We start from the raw sequence: 19,042 nt of genomic DNA, 5'->3' as shown, positions 1-19,042 counted from the left end.
AAGCTTCACTTACCGCAGTGATGCCTGTCATCTTCATCACTCATGTCCCCACAGTCATTATCACCATCACAGACCCAATAACTTGGGATGCACCGCCCATCATCACATGTGAATTGATGACTTAAGCAGGTTCGTTCATGTGACTCTGAAAAAAGATAAAAAGCACTCTTGGTTGCTGGCTTATTTCACTCAGCATTATCTCAGAGAGATTAGCACTAAATTATGTCGGTGAATGTGGTGAAAAATGTGTTTCGGGTAGTATATTTTAAAAAAAAGAAGGCTGCAACAAAGTGAAACCTCATATAAATGAATGAGCATGTTCCTTCATGAATTATGACAAATGTTCAAATAAAAAGCACTTGGTGAATTCTCAGATGCCTGCTGGAGCACAGAAACTCGGAACTTGTATACAGCTATGCTAGGTTTTGCCAAGGAGGAGGACCTGTTCATCCAAAACCATTTCCTTTTGCACAAACCACCCACCCCCAGGACTCCCAATGGCCATTTCCCTCCTCTTTTCTCTTTTCTCCATAGCCTTTATCATCTTTCAACATACTACATAATTATCACCATTGAATGGTACACCTGAAAGTGGAAAAGTGGAAAATGTTTTATCTGTTACAATAAAAAATTTTAAAATAAAAAAACATGCAATGTACAGGTATGTATGTGTTGTCTGTCTCCCCTCACTGGACTATGAGCTCATTGTGGAGAGTGAGTTTTTATCTTCACTGATGTGCCTAAACATGATGACCCTATTTATTTGAATAACCTAATCAAGACGTCCACAAACCTAGGGTCAGGGACCTTTTGAAGAGACATATCCTCTTTAACACAGCAACACTACTATCTTGTAAGAATATTTCACATATAGGAAGCATGTGCATTCAGCATTATTTTCATAGTGAAAAAATAGGAAAGGTTTAAAAACCCATGAAGCACTATTGATTCAAATTTGAAGCTAGTAGACTTTCATACTTTATGCAACTATGTAAAAAATATGCATGTATATAAAAAAGGTAAACAGCAGCTTCCTGCCTGCAGGAATATGCCAAGATGACCCCTAGAGCCCACATGGCCATGGAACCCCACCTTATAAGTTGGCACAAAGAGAGAACAGGAAGAGGCTGTGTGCTGCTGTCACATGTATCTGATGACTCCAATCACTGTTGAATCCATAAATCAGAAATTGCAAGTCAACTAAAATTTTGTGCTACATGCCAGGTACTGTACTAAATGAATCCACTAACATAATTACCATCCATCAATCTGTAACCTCCATATGCTGATCAGCACCCCACACAGAAACTTTAGTGAATATCTGCTGAGGGTTTCAACATCCCAGCTGGGAACAAGAGAGGGGAGTGCAAACATTCAGCAGTTATGACCCAGGTCTATATTGGAAGTGGCTAGAAGAGGTGGTCTGACTGCATCACAATATTTTCATGTTTGTTACCACATCTCTTACCACAAGAGGCAGGTTCATCTGAGCCATCAGCACAATCTTTACCTCCATCACAATACCACTGGGCAGGAATGCAGTGCCCAGATATACACCGGAATTCATTGCCACTGCATGTTTGAGCAGCTAGAAGAAGAAAAGAAGATAAAACTTATAAGAAAAAAGAAAAAAAAAAGTTGCTCCCATCAGTATTAACAGTCTGCCAAGAATGGAAGACTGGGGATTCAGAAGTAGCCATTTTTATAGTTTTCCATTGGGAGCAAGTGGCATGCACTAAAATAAAAAGCAAAACTACATGACCATCTTTAAACTCACCTCTGCACCTCCCACCCAGAGAGTTAACCATGTTCTAGTTCTCCTATTATTCATCCTTGTAATAGAGGACTTTGAGTTAGTGGGAGACTGCCTATATTTTTTTGGTAGCCCTAACCTTGATAGCCCTGGTCAAATACATCCCCTAAATTCCTAAATGCCTAATTTATGCATCTCAAAGTTGTCAAGCTTAAGAAAGAGATAAAAAATACAAGAAATTGCTTGTTCTCAAACATATAAAGAGATATAAAAATACTGCTTACTAATGGGAACTATAATCTTATTCTGTGTAAATAATAATTTAGCATGCAAATTCATGGCAGAATCTAGGCTTCTTGCAAGGTCAAAATGCATCAAGATATACACTCAAGATACATCCCTGGAACAACAACAACAAAAAAAGAAGCAGGTCTGTGTACTGACCGCAAAAAGTGGGGTTCTCATCACTCATATCTCCACAGTCATCATCTCCGTCACACAAGTAAGAGCGACGAATGCAAATATTTACATGCTCACATTTTATGTAACCAGGACGGCAGGTGGTATCAGCTTGAAAAAGATGATCAGATAAACATTTGGAACATATCCACCAAATATCATAAATACAGTCCATGCTAACAAGTCTATTACAGAACTAAAGCCACCAGAGGGGAAAAGCTATCAGTGAGGCATGGTCATGATCACTCTATAGATTCTATGGTAAAAAGAGATTCCCAACAGATGCAGGGTAGGGGGTTGGTGAAGCAGTACCAACTTTCAGTTAAATAACCATTACATACCCAAAATGGAGTACTATAGAGCTATGACTACAAAACCTAAGTAAAAACCTGTAACCTTATATTAAAGTATAATATATAATAATGTTTGAATCCTAAATTTGAAAAGTACAACTGTAAAAAGACATTTTGGAGGTAAGTGACAGAATTTGAATATTTGCTTAGCATTTTAATGGAAGTCATGTCTTTATCTGGAAATGGATAAGACGAGATTTGTTGATAATTGCTAGAGAAAAGAGTGGTGGTATGCGTCCATCAATTACAGAAAACAATCCAACTATCAGTTGGGAGAATATATGAAAAGGAAATTTACATTTTAGATTAATACAGAACTAGTTTTTTCCAAAAAGCCTTCGTTTTTCTGATGATCCCAAAGCACAATAGTACTTAAAATGGACTTACGGCAATTTTTCTCATCTGAAGTGCCATTATCACGGCAGTCATTTACACCATTGCAGACATGCTGAAGAGATATGCACCTTCCATTATTGCAAGAAAATTCCGTGGTGGAGTTACAGCTCCTGAACTGGCACCCTATCTCATCACTGTTGTCGCCACAGTCATTGTAGTGATCACAGCGAAAATCGTTTCGGACACATCGTCTGTTGTCACAGGTAAAGGCTGTTGCCGGGCAGGTGTGAAATGCTAAGAGGGCAAAAAAGAAATACTGAAGAAACCTCATTGAAGATTAAAGCATCAGCCTACTTTCTAAACAAAACAAAAAACCCAATCAAATAAAATGGAGAGTTTACCTTCAAAGGCAAAAATGGCTGCAAAATGGACAGTGTGCAAAGACAATAGTTTAAATTAGTCAGTAGTAAACTATGCCATATATGTTTTTCAGTCATTGAAGTATTTTAAGGAAATGCCAGTCATTTCATGTATCTAAGCTCCCAGTTGTTACAATCTGCTAGAAAGTAGGAACTGACCTCACTGTACCTTTCTCATCTGTTCAGGTGGAAGATCAGATAGGATCCTGGATTCTAGTCCAGCTTCCTACTAAAGCACCATATCCCAAGCCACAGCCAATACGAGGATGTACGTGATTTAACAGAAAGGCAACCTGCCTTCTCACCGTAACTGTTTTCTCAGCTCCAGTAGGAGCCTTAGGCTCTAATCCAGTCCACGCACGGCAAGATTCTGAACACTTGGCATAAAGATGCCGCTAGCTGCTAACAAATGTTCAGCTCACCACAGACACTTTCCAACTCATCGCTGCCGTCGTCACAGTCATTGGTGATGTCGCATTTCCACTGCTCCGAGATGCAGTGCCCATTGAGGCAGGTGAACTGGGTCCCCTCACACCGCCGACCAGTGTCCACAATGCAGTGCTTATTGCTGTTGGCCATATACCAGTGACCCTCAGAAGGGCACTGGCACTCAGCACCGTTTGGACCTGAAAAAGCGGGGAAAACATTCTATTATCTCCTTCAGAAGAATAGCACTTGCTCTTACATCAAATGCTCTGTGAGACAAGCTGTTGAAACTCTGCCCAGTCATATTGCCACAACCACTAAAAGAATATGCATATATATATATATCCCAAACTAAAGTTAACAGTACAATTATCAACTGCAGCAATGTACCACAGTAGTGCAAGGTGTTAACAGGGTGATATATGGGATCTCCATATTTTATGCATGATTTTTCTGTAAACCTACAAGTAGTCTAATTTTAAAAAGGAGGGGGGATGGGAGGAAGGAAGAATGAGAAATAGGAGGAAGAGGGAAAGAACAGAAGAAATTTTTAATAAAAAATAACAAATTTTCCAATAAATGTGGATACCTTTATTACCTCTTATCTACACACAAAAAGTAGTATCACACAAGTAGAAGAACTAAATCCTTTAGAGAGCTAGAGTCCTGAAACATATGACTACGTTTCATCATGATCATTACTCTCTACGTGTCCAGTGCCTTACCTGGTGCACATATGTGGCTGCAGCCCCCATTAAACAGTGTGCAAGGATTGCTACAACGCTGTTGCTGGCTCTTATCGAGAACATAAATGTCAGTAGGATAACTGGGCAGATTAATGGTCAGGGCCATACGATCTGACCCATCGTATTTGTTAGCTCTATAAACTCCTTTTGTGGACAAGTCAGTCCAGTAAACATACTGCCCATAAAGAACCAAGGAATAAGGATGTAAGTTTGTGGTGAAAATAACTTCACGGTCCATGCCTGTCAAAGTGCAGCGTTCGATCTTCTTCCTAAAAGTGAAGCAAAAAGAAAAAAAGCTGCAATCCAGAAAAAGTGACTTTCCCATCTCACAGCCCAATGCCTAATTCATTCACACTGGGTACTGGAATGTGAAGCAATTACCTAAGGGCTGGAGAAGTTTATGAGGAAAACTTTATAAAATTTGTTTTGGTAGAGAAGCTGACCAAAACTAAAATACTAAATAAATACTCAAAAACTTTAGTGACAATGTGAAAGCCCAGAAAAAAGTGTGCATTGCCTATGAGTTACATTTGTAATTAAACTTCACATCAACTAAGCTACTAATTATGAGGTATAACACAATGAGTCATGTGATGGATGATGCACTATGGTTAACAGGACAAAAGCACACTTTCAGGAATTACAACAACTGCACAATTCTAGTTCATGGTTATAATAAGAGGGGGCTGTATCGAAAAAATAAAACAAATGTAAGCAATGGCCCATAGCATAGCAGTATTTTGATGATGTTCTTTCATAACTTGTAGTGAATATTCCACAACGATGCAAGATGTTGGTGGACAGGTGATGTATGTGCACATTTTGCATGACTTTGTTAGCTCAAAATTACTAAAAAGAAAAAAATTAAGCAGCAAACATGTTCACTGAGCTACATAATCCTGTGATTCTATATTTTAGCATATTTTATTTTCATGATACCATACAAAGCCCTTTCTATCAATACAGGCAAGAGTAACAAAAGAACATACAGGCTGGCATCTGCCCAGTAGAGAAGTTCCTCCTCAGAATCCAGAGTGAGTCCATTGGGCCAGACCAAGCTGGTGTTCACAATTGATTCCCGGAAGTTCCCCCCCAGGGTGGCTCTCTCAATCTTGGCATTGCTGCTCCAATCGGTCCAGTACAAGTACCTAGGCAGCCAGAGGGAGTCCTAATTCACCACAAGAAACTCATTCCTTTTTACTTAAAAAAAAGTTAGCATCCTAGGAAAGCAGCTGTGACTCAATCAGTTGGGCTCCCGTCTACCATATGGGAGGGCCCCGGGTTCGCATCCCAGGGTCTCCTTGTGAAAGCAGGCTCACTCGCACTCTGGGGAGTGTCACCTGGCCCGCAGACGCGGCAGAGCACCGGGCCCACAAGCACCGTGGAAAGCCGACTCAGCAAGGTGATGCAACAACAAAAAAAAGGGAGACAATCAAAAACACAAAAGAGCGTACAGCGAATGGACACAGAGAGCTGTCAGCAAGCAAGCTGCAAGGGGAAGGGAGGGGAAATAAAATAAAATAGACACAGAAGAACACACAGTGAATGGACACAGAGCAGACAGCACACAAAAACACAAGGGGGAACTAAAAAAATATGTTACCATCCTTTAACAGCAAGTTGTGTTTAACATGACCAAAGAAACCCTACTCCATCCCCAGTTATACAACGTCCTCAAAAATTTGGTATGCTAGCAAAGGGACCTGTGCACTGCACCTCCTTCCTAGCATATAAAATGCTAGCTCTCTAAGAATATAAAATAATTTCAGGCTGCTGTCCCTCAAAAACTACACAAAAGTGGAAATGACATACCCTTGGCAAAGAGCTAACAGAACTGCTCTTGGTTTCGGAACATGGGCTATTACAGTGCGGAGAGACCCATCCACAGCCATGGAGTTTATCGTTTCATTGAGGTAGTCACTGTAATAAATTCTGTTATTGGTCCAGTCGAAGGCAAGGCCAAAAACCTTCCCTATATCTAAACACACACAAAGAATGCACACGATGGCATTAGAGTCTCAATATGCATTTGAGAACCACTCAGCTCACCACAAATGCTGACCCCATTGTGCCTATTTTCAGCTACATTTGGACAGCACTTACCTGAAGCAATGACAGTGGGAGAACTGATCCCTGAATGTGGGCTGATATAGGAAATCCGGGTATTTCCAGATTCTGGAATTTGTGCGAAGTAGATTCTATCATTTATTGTGTCATAGTCCAGGGTCATAACTGTTTTTTCCACCTGTATTGCACTAAATGGTGGGCTGTGGTTTTCGGGGTCAAAGTGTAAGCTTCTTAAGGAATCCACCAAGGAAAAGATGAGGAACTTATCTGCTGAAATGGCACAGCTCTTCCCATCACTTGCCAGGGTCCCAGAGGCACAGCCACATTTGGGGGTGTGCAATCCAGGCAGAGCAAAGCAGAGATGGGAGCACCCACCATTATTTCCTAAGCAAGGGTTGTTGTTGACCTCTGCTGGTGACCGGGACTGGACCTGATGATCAAAGACGGTCACGTCTCGTAGAAAGTTGATATTGTCCCTTATCACTCTAGGCTCCTCTCTGGAATCTGGCTCTTTGCTAGCTTGGAATACTTTTTTCAAATTCCTGTCTACCCATATAATAGAATTTCCAAAAACAGTGATGCCAAAAGGAGTTGGGTAACGACTGCCATAACGAATTATTTCAGGCTGACCGCCATCAGAGTGGATCCTTGCAATCATATCTAAATCATCGTCAACCCAATAAATGTAGCCATTGCTGCGGTCCAATGCCAAACCCCGAGGGAATGCAATGCCCTCTGAGACAAGCACAGTCCGATTGCTACAGTCAAGAAAGGCACGTTCGATCTTTGGTTTCTGTCCATAGTCGGCCCAGAAGAGGTACCGATTCTTCGGATCCACCACAACATGCCTGGGCTTATCCACAGTGGTTTTAAGGAGAACACGGCGGTAGGTGGTATTGATCCTCAGAACTTCTATCAGTGTTTGAGACAGAAAAGCATTGGTGAAATAAAGATTTCCTGCAGGAAAATTAAAGAGCATGCTGATGAATGGAAAACCAAGAAAAATGAGCATATCTTTTCAAACCTGAACAAAATATGCAAGGTTGAAGTTTGATTCATGTCAGTACATCTCAGTCTAGACTTAGAAAAATAATAAAGGCACATCTTAGAAAAAAATTATAAATGCACAGTTGAATGTGCTTATCTTCAGCTTCTAAAGCAGAGCAGATTAGAATCCATAGCAAACATCATAGCCCACTCTCTACTGTATCATATATTTTCAGTATCCCATTCCTCTTCTACCTGAAGCCCTCTGAAATAATTTATTACTTTAACATACATGTTAGCGTAATCCTTAATAAACTTAAATGATCTAAATAATTATGTAGTTAGGTTAAATTTTCTAGCATAAATAAGATATAACAACAAAAAAAGGATTTTTGATTAAATCACTATATAGCTTACCGACCTGCCAACCAATCCACTGCAATACCCCTGACTCCATTTGTTCCTATCCCCTCCGTAATGATGTTTGTGAAAGAAGACCCATCTGGTTTGATTCTACGAATTGCATTCCGAGATGGAATAGAGTTGCTGAAATCACACCAATAAATAAAGCCAGAATGTACATCAACATCCACATGCAGTGCATTTCGTCCTGAAACATTTAAAAGAGAGAATTAAACTGCAGGAACTAGAACTTCTGCCTTGCCTCTCAGACTCATTCCCAGTCCCTTCTTTAACTATCCCTCCTTTACAAAACAAAACTACTTAGATCCTCTTGTGGTTTATGGGCTTATAAACCTCTTCATCTCCAAATTCACATTATATAGACTACATAGTAGAGTGCTGCAAAACTAGCAAGGAGCAACTGATACCATTAACTCATTCATGTCAGTCCAATGTAAAAAATAGTATAACCACTATCCACTAACAGTTCTTCTGAACACCAGCCCATAAAATGCAGTCCATGACCAGCAGAATCCGCATGCCCTGGGAATTTGTTAGGAAGGCAAAGTATCTCATAAAGCATCATTACCTCTGAATCCAAACTACGAAAAAAACTTTCAGGATACTAGATTCCAAGCTGACACCCAAGGTAGCCAAATCTTCCTTACGCTGGTGTTGACATACCTTGACCTGCCACTGGCACCATGGCCTCTGTGTGCTCTGACACTTCCAAGCTAAAGCCTCTGACTGCTGTCAGCATAGAAACAACAATGAAAGAGCTGTATGGAGAGCAGGTCCGATTATCAGGACTGAGTTTAAATCCAGTGGCACAGGCACAGGAGAACAGTCCTCCTGGTACAGGCAGGCAAATCTGCTGGCAGGCATTCATGCTGTTGCTACAGCCATTTGAGGAATCTGCAGAGTCTAAATGAAATTTTTAAAAAATTACTTTCAATCCCTCATACTTGTTATTTCATCTCAAATTCAAAACATTTTCCCCAAAATAATAAAAATACCAATTTAAGACAGGAAATGCCAGGCTTTGATGGTATCCATTCAGGTAGTTGAATGCATGTGGGCAAATGTAGATGTATCAATGAATGAATGTTAAGTGTACAATCATGCATGTGTATGTTTCAGCACCAAATACTTACCATGCCTGTGATAGACTCGTATGTTTCAGCACCAAATACTTACCATGCCTGTGATAGACTCGAAGGGACCTCAGGTTTCGAACATTATCTTTCAAAATGATTTTGTTGTTTCCGGTGGCCTTGTTGACTCTTTCAATGGTCTCATAGTCTTTATCAGCATAATAAAGGAAGGAACCATAGACAGCAATTCCCCAAGGATGGGAAAGGTGGAATATCAGTATCATTCGACTTGTGCCATCCACATTTCCTCTTTCAATCTAAGAGATCAGAATTTCATTAGTTTTTCTGGGTCATAATCTAATAAGACTGCTAGTGTTTTTTTTTAACCAAGTCTTCACAGGTGCATCAACATTTTTGAGAAATTAGAGAACAATAGGGATACAGAGCTCTTCATCATTACAATGATAATTTCTTAAAACCTAAGAAATGTATTCGTACTAAAAATGGGCTTCAATTAGAGCAAGCATTAGTTATTTGCTTGAGGGACAATTACTACTGGGGGAGAAGGGTTAGTTCAAATGAGCATGTTCAAGGAACACTACTAGACAACTCAGAACACCAGTAGTATAACCTACGCAAGCTCAGCAATAAAAACCAAAAGAAAGGGTGCTCATACAACTCCTGTGCTTGTGACCGCCCAGTAGAGTTTCTGCTCCTTGATGTCCAAGGTGATAAAGTTCACGTGTTCAAGGTTCCCAGTGAAAAGTGTCTTGGGAGATGTGCCATCCATGTTAGCACTTGCAATCTTGGAAGGCATCCCACTGTCAGTTCCTTGATCTGACCAGTAGAGTTTTCTACAACCATGAAAACACCAACATTTAACAAATATTCATAATTCAATCATAAATACCTTGTAACATATAATGTGGAGAGATACTTAATTTCTGTATATTTCCCTGTCATTACTGGGGTAGAAGCAAATTAAAATGGTGCCTAAAGCAGGTGGCTAGGATCTTCCATTGAGGGTAAGAAGGTGGGAGACTTAATATAAAGGAATGCAAGAGTTAATCCTTCTTCAAGGAATTACCTACTACCCAGTGTCCTGAGAAGGCCTCCAATTTTTCTACATATTACCATTATAAAATAAGCTACTTTCTTACCTAATTTGATGCAAAAAGCTTTTGAAATTTAATGCAGAAAACAGGAGAATAAGTAACCCTTTTCTGAGAGTGGAATCACATTAACATGGTAATACAAGGAGGTGGTATTGCCTTCTATTTCGTAGCAATGCCAAGGAACACATGTGCATATGAACCATAGTCACCTATCAGAAGAAAACTCTTATGAAGGACTGCTCTTGGTTCTATTACTCCCTTCCTCAAAATTCCCCATTGGTAATCATCTATCCCATTTCTATCTACTGGAATTCTCATCCTCCAATGCCTATTTCAAATCTTACCTGCCCCCTAAATTTGAAACTTACCATTATATTAGACCAAAAAACATTACTGTAAATAAGAATTATACCATTTATGAAAACTCACCCATGAGGAGGGTCAATAGTTATGCCAATTGGCAAACCAACTCCATTAGTTGTCCCATCATTGGTAATCAGTGTTTTTCTGTACCTTCCCTGGAGTGTCAAAACCTAGAGCATAAAATTAATTAGAATTCATAATGTGAAAAGAAAGCAGAGAGGGAGAGCCTACATACGCACAAAATTAGGGATGAATGGCAATGTCTCAGCGAGATTAGCACAATCCTTAATTGCATTTCAGAGCTATAAGGAAAGAACAGCAAAATCACCTCAACAAGGTTTGATCAGGAGTCTGAATTTAGATTTAGTTCATACTGTCTATGACCTCAAGTAAACTCAATTAGTAAACTAATTGAATTTAGTTAGTAACAGTAGTGTCGTAGTAGATAGAATCATTTTCAGGCCCTAAGCTCCCTCTCCCTCCATAGGTGTGAACCCTTTGCTCCCATTTAGATAAGGCCAAATTGAATAAAAGATGAAAATCAAAGTCCACATAATACACCTGGAGTACTAATAAGGAGAGGAAATCTAGACAGAGACAAAGAGGTAGAGTCCATTATTACAGTTTAGTGAGACTAACTTCAATTTATTTCTCTAGCTCCTTCCCTCCATTCTTCCCTCCAATAAAAATTTTTAGCTACAAAACTTTAGTGAATAGGCACACAGCTACCCCTAGTGGTAACAATTTCAGGTTGAAATTAAATTTGAATTACATTTTGTATAGGTAAACACTATTCTCATTTTCCTACTAATTTGAAATTCATCTGTAAAGATGTTTACACTTTCTATCACATTACCAAAGGGAATATCAATACAAATGAGCAATTTACATTTGTATCATGGATATTTCACAGATATTCTAAATATAATGATGATTTATTATTCTTCAATTGCCTGCCTTTTCATTGTACCTAACATCCTGATGGAGAAATGTCCAAAAAAGAGAGCCATTGACAAAGCAAGAGACAAAGAGCATTATTGTCATTTGGAATTTGCAATACCAAGAATTCCCTGTTGTTCTTGTGATTATGAAAAATACCTTGTCACTGTCTTAGGAGGTTAAACTAGGTAGAATTGCTAGAGCTGTGGTTTACAACAAGACAAAGCTGGGAATCAAGGCAGTGAAGCTGACCTGTTAACACAGAAGTCACCTCACTTGTGTCCTGTAAAGCTACTCCTTCCTGTTCTGCTCTTAACTAGCCACTGGGCTGCTGTGGGTTAACAACTGCCCCCCTATCTAAAATTCCCTCTGGAAATTTGAGTGAAAAGGCCACTCCCTACCGTCTCAAAATCCATGATTGTATGCTTTATGAAAATTTTTTTTAATCCATGACAGCCTTTCCTGAGGATAGATTTTACTTGAATCATCAACTGAGTTAAGCATATTATGGAATTATTACCTCAATTGAATGACTTCCAGGATTGGTATAATAAAGGTTTCTTGATATCCAATCTAAGGCCAAACTCATAGGAGATCCCAGAAGAGTTGTCGGAGCAAATACTTCCCTGCTGGTGCCATCCAACTTCACTCTGTGAATTTCACCCTTGCAAGAAAGACAATAATGGTAGATGAGTCATTTGAAGGCCACAGTTTCTACATTAGAACATTTCACTCATCTACGGCCAGCTGCTGGCACACTCCTCACACTTCAGTTGGAATTTTCTTAGGGCACTATAAGTTTTGTCTTTAAGTTAAGCTATGTTAGTCAAATATCCCCAACTAGTCCATTATCTCCTGAAGGACAAGCTTTTGTGATTGCTGCTTCTTGGCATGTGTCCCACAGCTGGAAGCAGCTATTTCAATGCAGTGTTAACAGTAGTGAATAAATAAAAATTTATTAACCTTTCTAAAGTTAGAGATTTTCATCTTTACTCCAGGCCAACATTATATTTATATCTCCCATTGAATAAAAAACAAAAAAATTCATGACTGTGCTATGAAATAAACATAATATATTAGATGATTCCATGTATAAAAATTAAATATAAATCAATTTATAAAGACTAAATTAGATTAGTGGTCACGTAGGACTAAGAATGGAAAGCTGAGGGTTAAATTGTGCAGAATTTGTAGAAAGGATGTGTGTTAATCTTTGGAAATAAATAGAAAAGTTCAAAGCCCAACATAATGTTTGTAACTAGCAGTACTATTATATGGGTATTAAAGTGGTTTAAAGGGAAAGTCTAAGGTCATGTATATTACTAAAAGGAAAGCTAAAAAATATAACATGGAACTGTATAGCATAGTAAAACTGCATGTGAAATATGAATTTGGGTAACATTACATATATAAGACCATTTTTGTTTACACCAGAATAAATGTATGTTAACACTACAAGATGTAAAAAGAACATGATAAGTGAAAGAAACCAGATAGAAAATACTACATATTTTTTAATTCCATTCATATAAAATGTAAATATAAATAAATTTACAAAGATGACATTAGATTAGTGGTTATAAAGGGTTGGGGAAGGACTGCTAAGGGGTGTGGAGTTTTTCTTTTTGGAGTAATGAAATTGGTCTAAAATTTTTTGTGGTGATGTATGGACAACATTGTGATTATACTAAAAGCCACTGATAACATACTTTGGATAGTTCATATGGTATACAAATATCTCTCAATGAAACTGCTTAAGAAATAAATAATTATGCAAGAATAAGTCAGAAATAGCAGCTATGTACAGCAGGGGAAGTACAGAGAGATTGAGAGTTGAAGAATTTTCTTGTTTGTTTCTTTGTCTGGTTTTGTCTATTATTATTATTGAAATAATGAAAATGCACTAATAACGATTGGAGTAATGAATGCACAACTTTATAATTATACTAAATCCCATTGATAGTATCCATAAAATTGACTAGTTTAGAAAAAAAAATTTTTTTAATTTCAGGAGTGTTTCCAATTTATTCACCCAACAATAATAAGGCAGGCTCCTTGAGAACAAGTCATGCACTTATTCAAAACTTACTGGATTCTCAACCCAATAGATGAATTGTTCCAAGTCATCAAAGTCAGCATCATCACCGATCAATAGCCCGGTTATGGGAACCATTGCATCATTGCTCTCCTCCGCAGGATTAAGGGAGATTCCAAGAATTGCATGCTGTCTTACAGTTATCAGGAAAGGCTGTTCCTCTGAGAAGCCAAAAAGCAGAGAAGTAAAATTTATACCCCACTATTTTGACAGACAGTGTGACATAAAATCTCATTGCAGGAATATATATACAATTCAGATAACCATAGGGTTTCAATGGGTTGCTGGCTCACTCCATGTTGTAACCTTTTTTTTCAGTAGCATAGACCAGATACTACTATTGAATATCAAATTACCACTCAACCAATACATGCAGTAATGACACTAGACAGCCTTATAAATAATGGATGAAAAATAGGTATTCCGCACCTGTATTAACTATTGTCTTTTAACACATGTTTTTCTAAGTGAACATTATCACAGATGCTATTTTAATAGATAAAATGTTTACCCTGCTTCTTGGCACACAGTAACCCCACTGAACAAAAGGTACTATCCTGAATTAATATGCCATCAGATTATTACTGCTGATTATACCAATTCCTGATGCAGCACAGTCCAACAATATTTGCATGGTGAAAGAATGCTTTGTATCCAAAATGTCTATAAATAATTTTAATTTTCTGCTGCAAGACTAAAGGGCACACTAAATAATGTCAACCAGGATTGGGGGCTTAATAAATTTCTGAAAAAAAATGGCAAATGCCAATCCCTTTGGAAGCATCACCAATAATTAAAATCTTTCATCATAAAATATTGTGCATGAATTCTCTGAATTTAGGAATGTCTACAACCATTTTTATTAATATCAAAACACATTCACCCCTTTACACTGAGAAATGAAAGAAACTTGAGTTAATCAATAGAGAATGGTTATTATACATCAATACATTTTCCAGGAATAATCACTTTTGTGGATTACTTCCCAAATTAGTATAAACCTCTACATACTCTTCATCTCTTAGGATCAAGTAATCACTTATTTCACATGGAGAAAACTCTGATTTTAGGAATACTACTGCCACTGTACTATTGGAGTAGGAAGACCTATGTTAGACTTCTCATCACTGACTTCTAGTTATGAAAATAAAAATGACAAAATGGACTGAAAAAAATAAAGCCTTTATTCAAAGGTCAAGAAAGGTAGGACTTCTGATTAACACGGCTGGTTCGAGAAACTATAACCAGGTGAGCTAAATTTGAGGTTAGAGTTTATTCAATCACATGGGCATGTAACATTAGCTATTCAACCAGAACTAACCTGGGCGCTCAGTTAAGCCACCCCCATACAACATGCAGTCCAAGGATAGCTCCTCAATTAAAGCGAATACAGCACACTCTCAGGCAGCAAGTGGGTTAGAGATTCTGTTTTGCACAAGCCATGGCAAACTCTACCTTCAGCATGGCATACCGTACCTCTCAAGCAATTCACTGCATCATTAGCAAGAATCCATCCTGAAGGACAAGCACAGGAGTAAAACTTTGGCCCCTGCGAGGAAAGCAGGCAGAGATGGCTGCAAGGGGCAGAGACACAGGAATTCCTGCCTGTAACAGAAAAGAAAGCATTACTCAACAGGACACCTTCCACTTGGAAAACAGGACAGAGGCATGTTGTTAACGGCCTCCCAGAGGCACCCGGTACAATACCTAAACCACCTCACTCTTCCCTAGCACCATGCTTGCAACATAAATTCATAAGAGGCATAAGAAGGAGGAGGTCACAGATCCAGTCTATAACCAGCTGCTGAGTAATCAGGAGCTTTGTAGTAGAAATACTCTTTGCATTAAATGAAACCAAATCATTTGTTTGCTATATAATCCTGAATTTTTTCCACTCCTGTGAGTAAAGATGTTCCTATTGATGTCATCTTTATGTGTCTTTGCTCCTTGACCTTGAAACAGGGATCCTTTCTACCTCTCAAGCTCAGAGGAGGTGTTCTACATCCTGTATGTTTCCATTATAGGTACCTCATCAGATTCATTAATTTCATTCACACAACAAATATTAAGCATTCACTGTGTATCAGGCACCATTCTAAGCACTGGGGATATTGTGATTATGAATCAAAAGCAGGCATCAAAAAACAGCTCAACGGGGAGCAGGTATAGCTCAGTGGTTGAGTGTCTACTTCCCATGTACAAGGTCCTGGTTCAATCCCTGGTGCCTCCTTTGAGGAAAAAAAAAAAAAAAAGACAGTGCAACAAGTTATGGAAGCATTACTCTTTAATTCTGTCAAGGCACTTCTTTTTTTTCCATAACTTTATTTTTATTTTATTTTTTAGGAGGTACCAGGGATTGAACCCAGGACCTTGTATATGCGAAACAGGCACCAGACATACTCTGAGCTACATTTGCTCCCTATAATTTTTTTTCAGATATTTTAGTTTTGTGTATTTATTTGCTTTTTACCCTTAGCAAACTGATTTTATTGATACATATTAATAAAGCATAAATCCATCCAAAGTGCACAATCAATGGTATGCAGTGTAATCACATATTTGTGCATTCATCACTTCAGTCATTCTGAGAGCATGTTCAATATTCCAATAATAATAAAATACAAACAAACAAAACTCATCACCTCTTGACCTCTGTTTCCCCTGCCATACAAAGCTGATATTTTTCCCTTCTCTCTAGTATACATTCATTTTTATTTTGTAAATACATCTTATATACACAACATCATATATATTCGTTTTACATGTTTTTCTTAGTGTCCCATGTTACAGTTTAGCTTTCCTTCTAATAATAGACATGATCTTAAGACTTTGCCTTTCAACCACTGTCATAACCACACAATAGTACTGCTAATTACAAACACCATGATATGCTTTCACCATTTCTACTCATTTCCAAAGATTTATAACCAACCATTTTACCAATGCTGCACAGATTAACCCCTAGCTTTCCATTCTTTATCTGCCTTCTATTTTCTGGTGACCTATATTCTAATTATTATCTCCATGAGCTTACACAATATATTTAGTTCATAATAGAGCAATCATACAGTATTTGTCCTTTTATGTCTGGCTTGCTTCACTCAACATAATGTCCTCCAGGTTCATCCATGTTGTCATGTGCTTCACACCTTCATTTTTTATTACAGCTGCATAATAGTCCACCTTGTGTATATACCAGTTTGTTCATTCATCACTTGATGGACACCTGGGTCGTTTCCAGTTTTTGGCAAACATAAATAATGCCACTATGAACATCAGTGTGCAGATTATCTATTTATGTCACTGCTCTCACTTCTTCTGAGTATATACCTAAAAATTGTATTGCCGGGTCCCATGACAAGTCTATATTCAACTTCTTTAGGTACTGCCAAACAGTCCTCTACAGTGGCTATACCATTCTACATTCCCACCAACAGTGAATAAGCATTCCTATCTTTCCACATCCTCTCCAACATTTATACTTTTCCAACTTTTTAAAAGCAGCCAGTCTAATAGATGTGAAATGACGTCTCACTGTAGTTTTGATCTGCATTTCCCTAATCGCTAGTGATGTTGAACACTTTTTCATGTGTTTCTTCACCATTTGTATTTCTTCCTTCAATAGTTGTCTTTTCAAGCTTTTGCCCATTTTGTAATCAGGTAGTTTGTCTTTTTATAGTTGAATTGTATGATCTCTTTGTATATTCTAGATATAAACCCTGATCAGATAGGGGATTACCAAGTATTTTCTCCCATTGAGTTGGCTACCTTTTCACCCTTTTGACAAAGTCCTTTGAGGTTCAAAAGTGTTTAATTTTGAGAAGGTTCCATATCCATATTTCTTTTGTTGCTCCAGCTTCAGGTATAAGGAAGGTTTAAGAAGCTAGCACCTACCACAAGATCTTAGAAGTTTTCCTACACTTTCTTCTAGGAGTTTTATAGTAGTCACTTTTATATTTAGGTCCTTGATTCATTTTGAGTTAATTTTTATATCAGGTTTGAGATACAGGTCTTTCTTTCTTTCTTTTAGATATGGATATACAGTTTTCCAAGAACAATTTGTTGAATATAGACTGTTCTAGCCCAGCTGGAGGATTTGACAGCCTTGTCAAAAATCACTGTAGATAAGAGAGTCTATTACTGAGTTCTCATTTCAGTTCCATTGGTCAGTGTGTCTGTCTCGATGCCAGTACCACTTTTACATTAACTAAGTAACATCCTTTAAAGTCCAGAAGTGAGAGTCTTCCAATTTCGTTCATCTATTTTAAGATTCTTTTGGCTATTCAGGGTCCCTTACCCTTTCAAATAAATTTGATAATTGGTTTTTACACTTCTCCAAAAAATGCAGTTGAGACTTTTATTCCAATTACATTGAATCTGAAAATCAGTTTGGGTATAATTGACATCTTAACAATCTTAGTCTTCAAATCCATGAACAAGAAATATCCTTCAATTTATTTAAGTCTTCTTCCATTTCTTTTAGCACAGTTTTGTCGTTTTCTGAAAACAGGTCCTTTATGCCCTTAATTATATTTATTTCTAATTATTTGATTGTCTTAGTGGCTATAAATCACTTTTTTTCTGATTTCCTCCTCAGATTACACATCAGTAGTATATACAAATACTATTGAATTTTGCATATTAATCATGTATCCCTCCATGTTGCTGAATTCATCTATTAGTTCTAATAGCTTTCTTGTGACTTTTTCAGGAGATTCTGGATATAGGATCATATCGTCAGGGGAAAGAAAAGGTTTACTTCTTCCTTTCCTACTGAGTGATGTCAAGGCACTTGTATCTCATTTCAAAGAGCAAATGAAGTAAGAAAGGGGGAGCTGCAACTCTGCAAGATCTGGAGACAGGATCCTCCAGTCAGAGGCAAGAGCTAATACAAGGTTAAGAGGTGGGAAGTAACCTTCTGTGCTTGTGTAGCTTATGTGGTCCAGTTTGGCAACAACGGACAGGAAGTATCTATTGCGTGGTAGGGAAAAACTCAGAGGCTCAGAGCAAAGTCACTGAAGCAGTAGGTAGTTGTTGAATAAAATGACACAATTTACATAGGTTGCAGTTGCATATGTGGTTTGGGTATTCCATGAAGCAGGGAGAGTGTGGAGTGGGATGGTTAGTAAAAAGGAATGGAGCTGTAAGAGTGTGCATATTTCCCAAGTTATTACCAGGCAGAATTACTACTTACTACTTGGTTGTTTCACAGGATGAACCGCAACAATACCAAGGGGCTGGTGGCCAGACATTATGACTGTCTGATTCCCCCCATGCCATTTGTTAGCTCGAATAACTTGACGAGTATAAAGTTCAGTCCAGTACACAAAATCTTCAAAGAGGGTTAGGGCGTGGGGGTGCCGCAGAATCTGTGGGGTAGAATCTAACAATGAGCTCTCAGCCGGAAATAAATGCCAAGATGATCAATCCCCCAAGAAGATGGTTTCCTCTAGCATTTACTTATTTAATAAACACACAGAGAAGTACT

General features: G+C 38.2%; 1 protein-coding gene across 2 annotated transcripts in view; it reads right to left on the bottom strand.

Moving 5' to 3' along the window:
- Nucleotides 1-19,042, bottom strand: part of LOC101434015 (low-density lipoprotein receptor-related protein 2-like) — a 122,119-nt gene that overhangs the window by 38,581 nt on the left and 64,496 nt on the right. For both annotated transcript variants that reach the window (XM_058300682.1, XM_058300683.1), the window contains exons 28-45: nt 18,749-18,923; nt 15,031-15,159; nt 13,549-13,715; nt 11,980-12,123; nt 10,587-10,690; nt 9,719-9,896; nt 9,146-9,359; nt 8,633-8,872; nt 7,968-8,156; nt 6,596-7,516; nt 6,305-6,470; nt 5,482-5,640; nt 4,472-4,761; nt 3,743-3,946; nt 2,953-3,195; nt 2,198-2,323; nt 1,469-1,588; nt 14-145 (exon numbers count right to left, since the gene is read on the bottom strand). In XM_058300682.1, the coding sequence (XP_058156665.1) occupies nt 14-145; nt 1,469-1,588; nt 2,198-2,323; nt 2,953-3,195; nt 3,743-3,946; nt 4,472-4,761; nt 5,482-5,640; nt 6,305-6,470; nt 6,596-7,516; nt 7,968-8,156; nt 8,633-8,872; nt 9,146-9,359; nt 9,719-9,896; nt 10,587-10,690; nt 11,980-12,123; nt 13,549-13,715; nt 15,031-15,159; nt 18,749-18,923 (3,901 nt within the window). The remainder of the gene's footprint in view (nt 1-13; nt 146-1,468; nt 1,589-2,197; nt 2,324-2,952; nt 3,196-3,742; nt 3,947-4,471; nt 4,762-5,481; nt 5,641-6,304; nt 6,471-6,595; nt 7,517-7,967; nt 8,157-8,632; nt 8,873-9,145; nt 9,360-9,718; nt 9,897-10,586; nt 10,691-11,979; nt 12,124-13,548; nt 13,716-15,030; nt 15,160-18,748; nt 18,924-19,042) is intronic.

Source organism: Dasypus novemcinctus, chromosome 7, assembly GCF_030445035.2.
Source record: "Dasypus novemcinctus isolate mDasNov1 chromosome 7, mDasNov1.1.hap2, whole genome shotgun sequence".
NCBI lineage: Eukaryota > Metazoa > Chordata > Mammalia > Cingulata > Dasypodidae > Dasypus > Dasypus novemcinctus.
The sequence above is the reverse complement of the archived record's forward strand: the minus strand, read 5'-3'. Positions and strand labels throughout refer to the sequence as shown.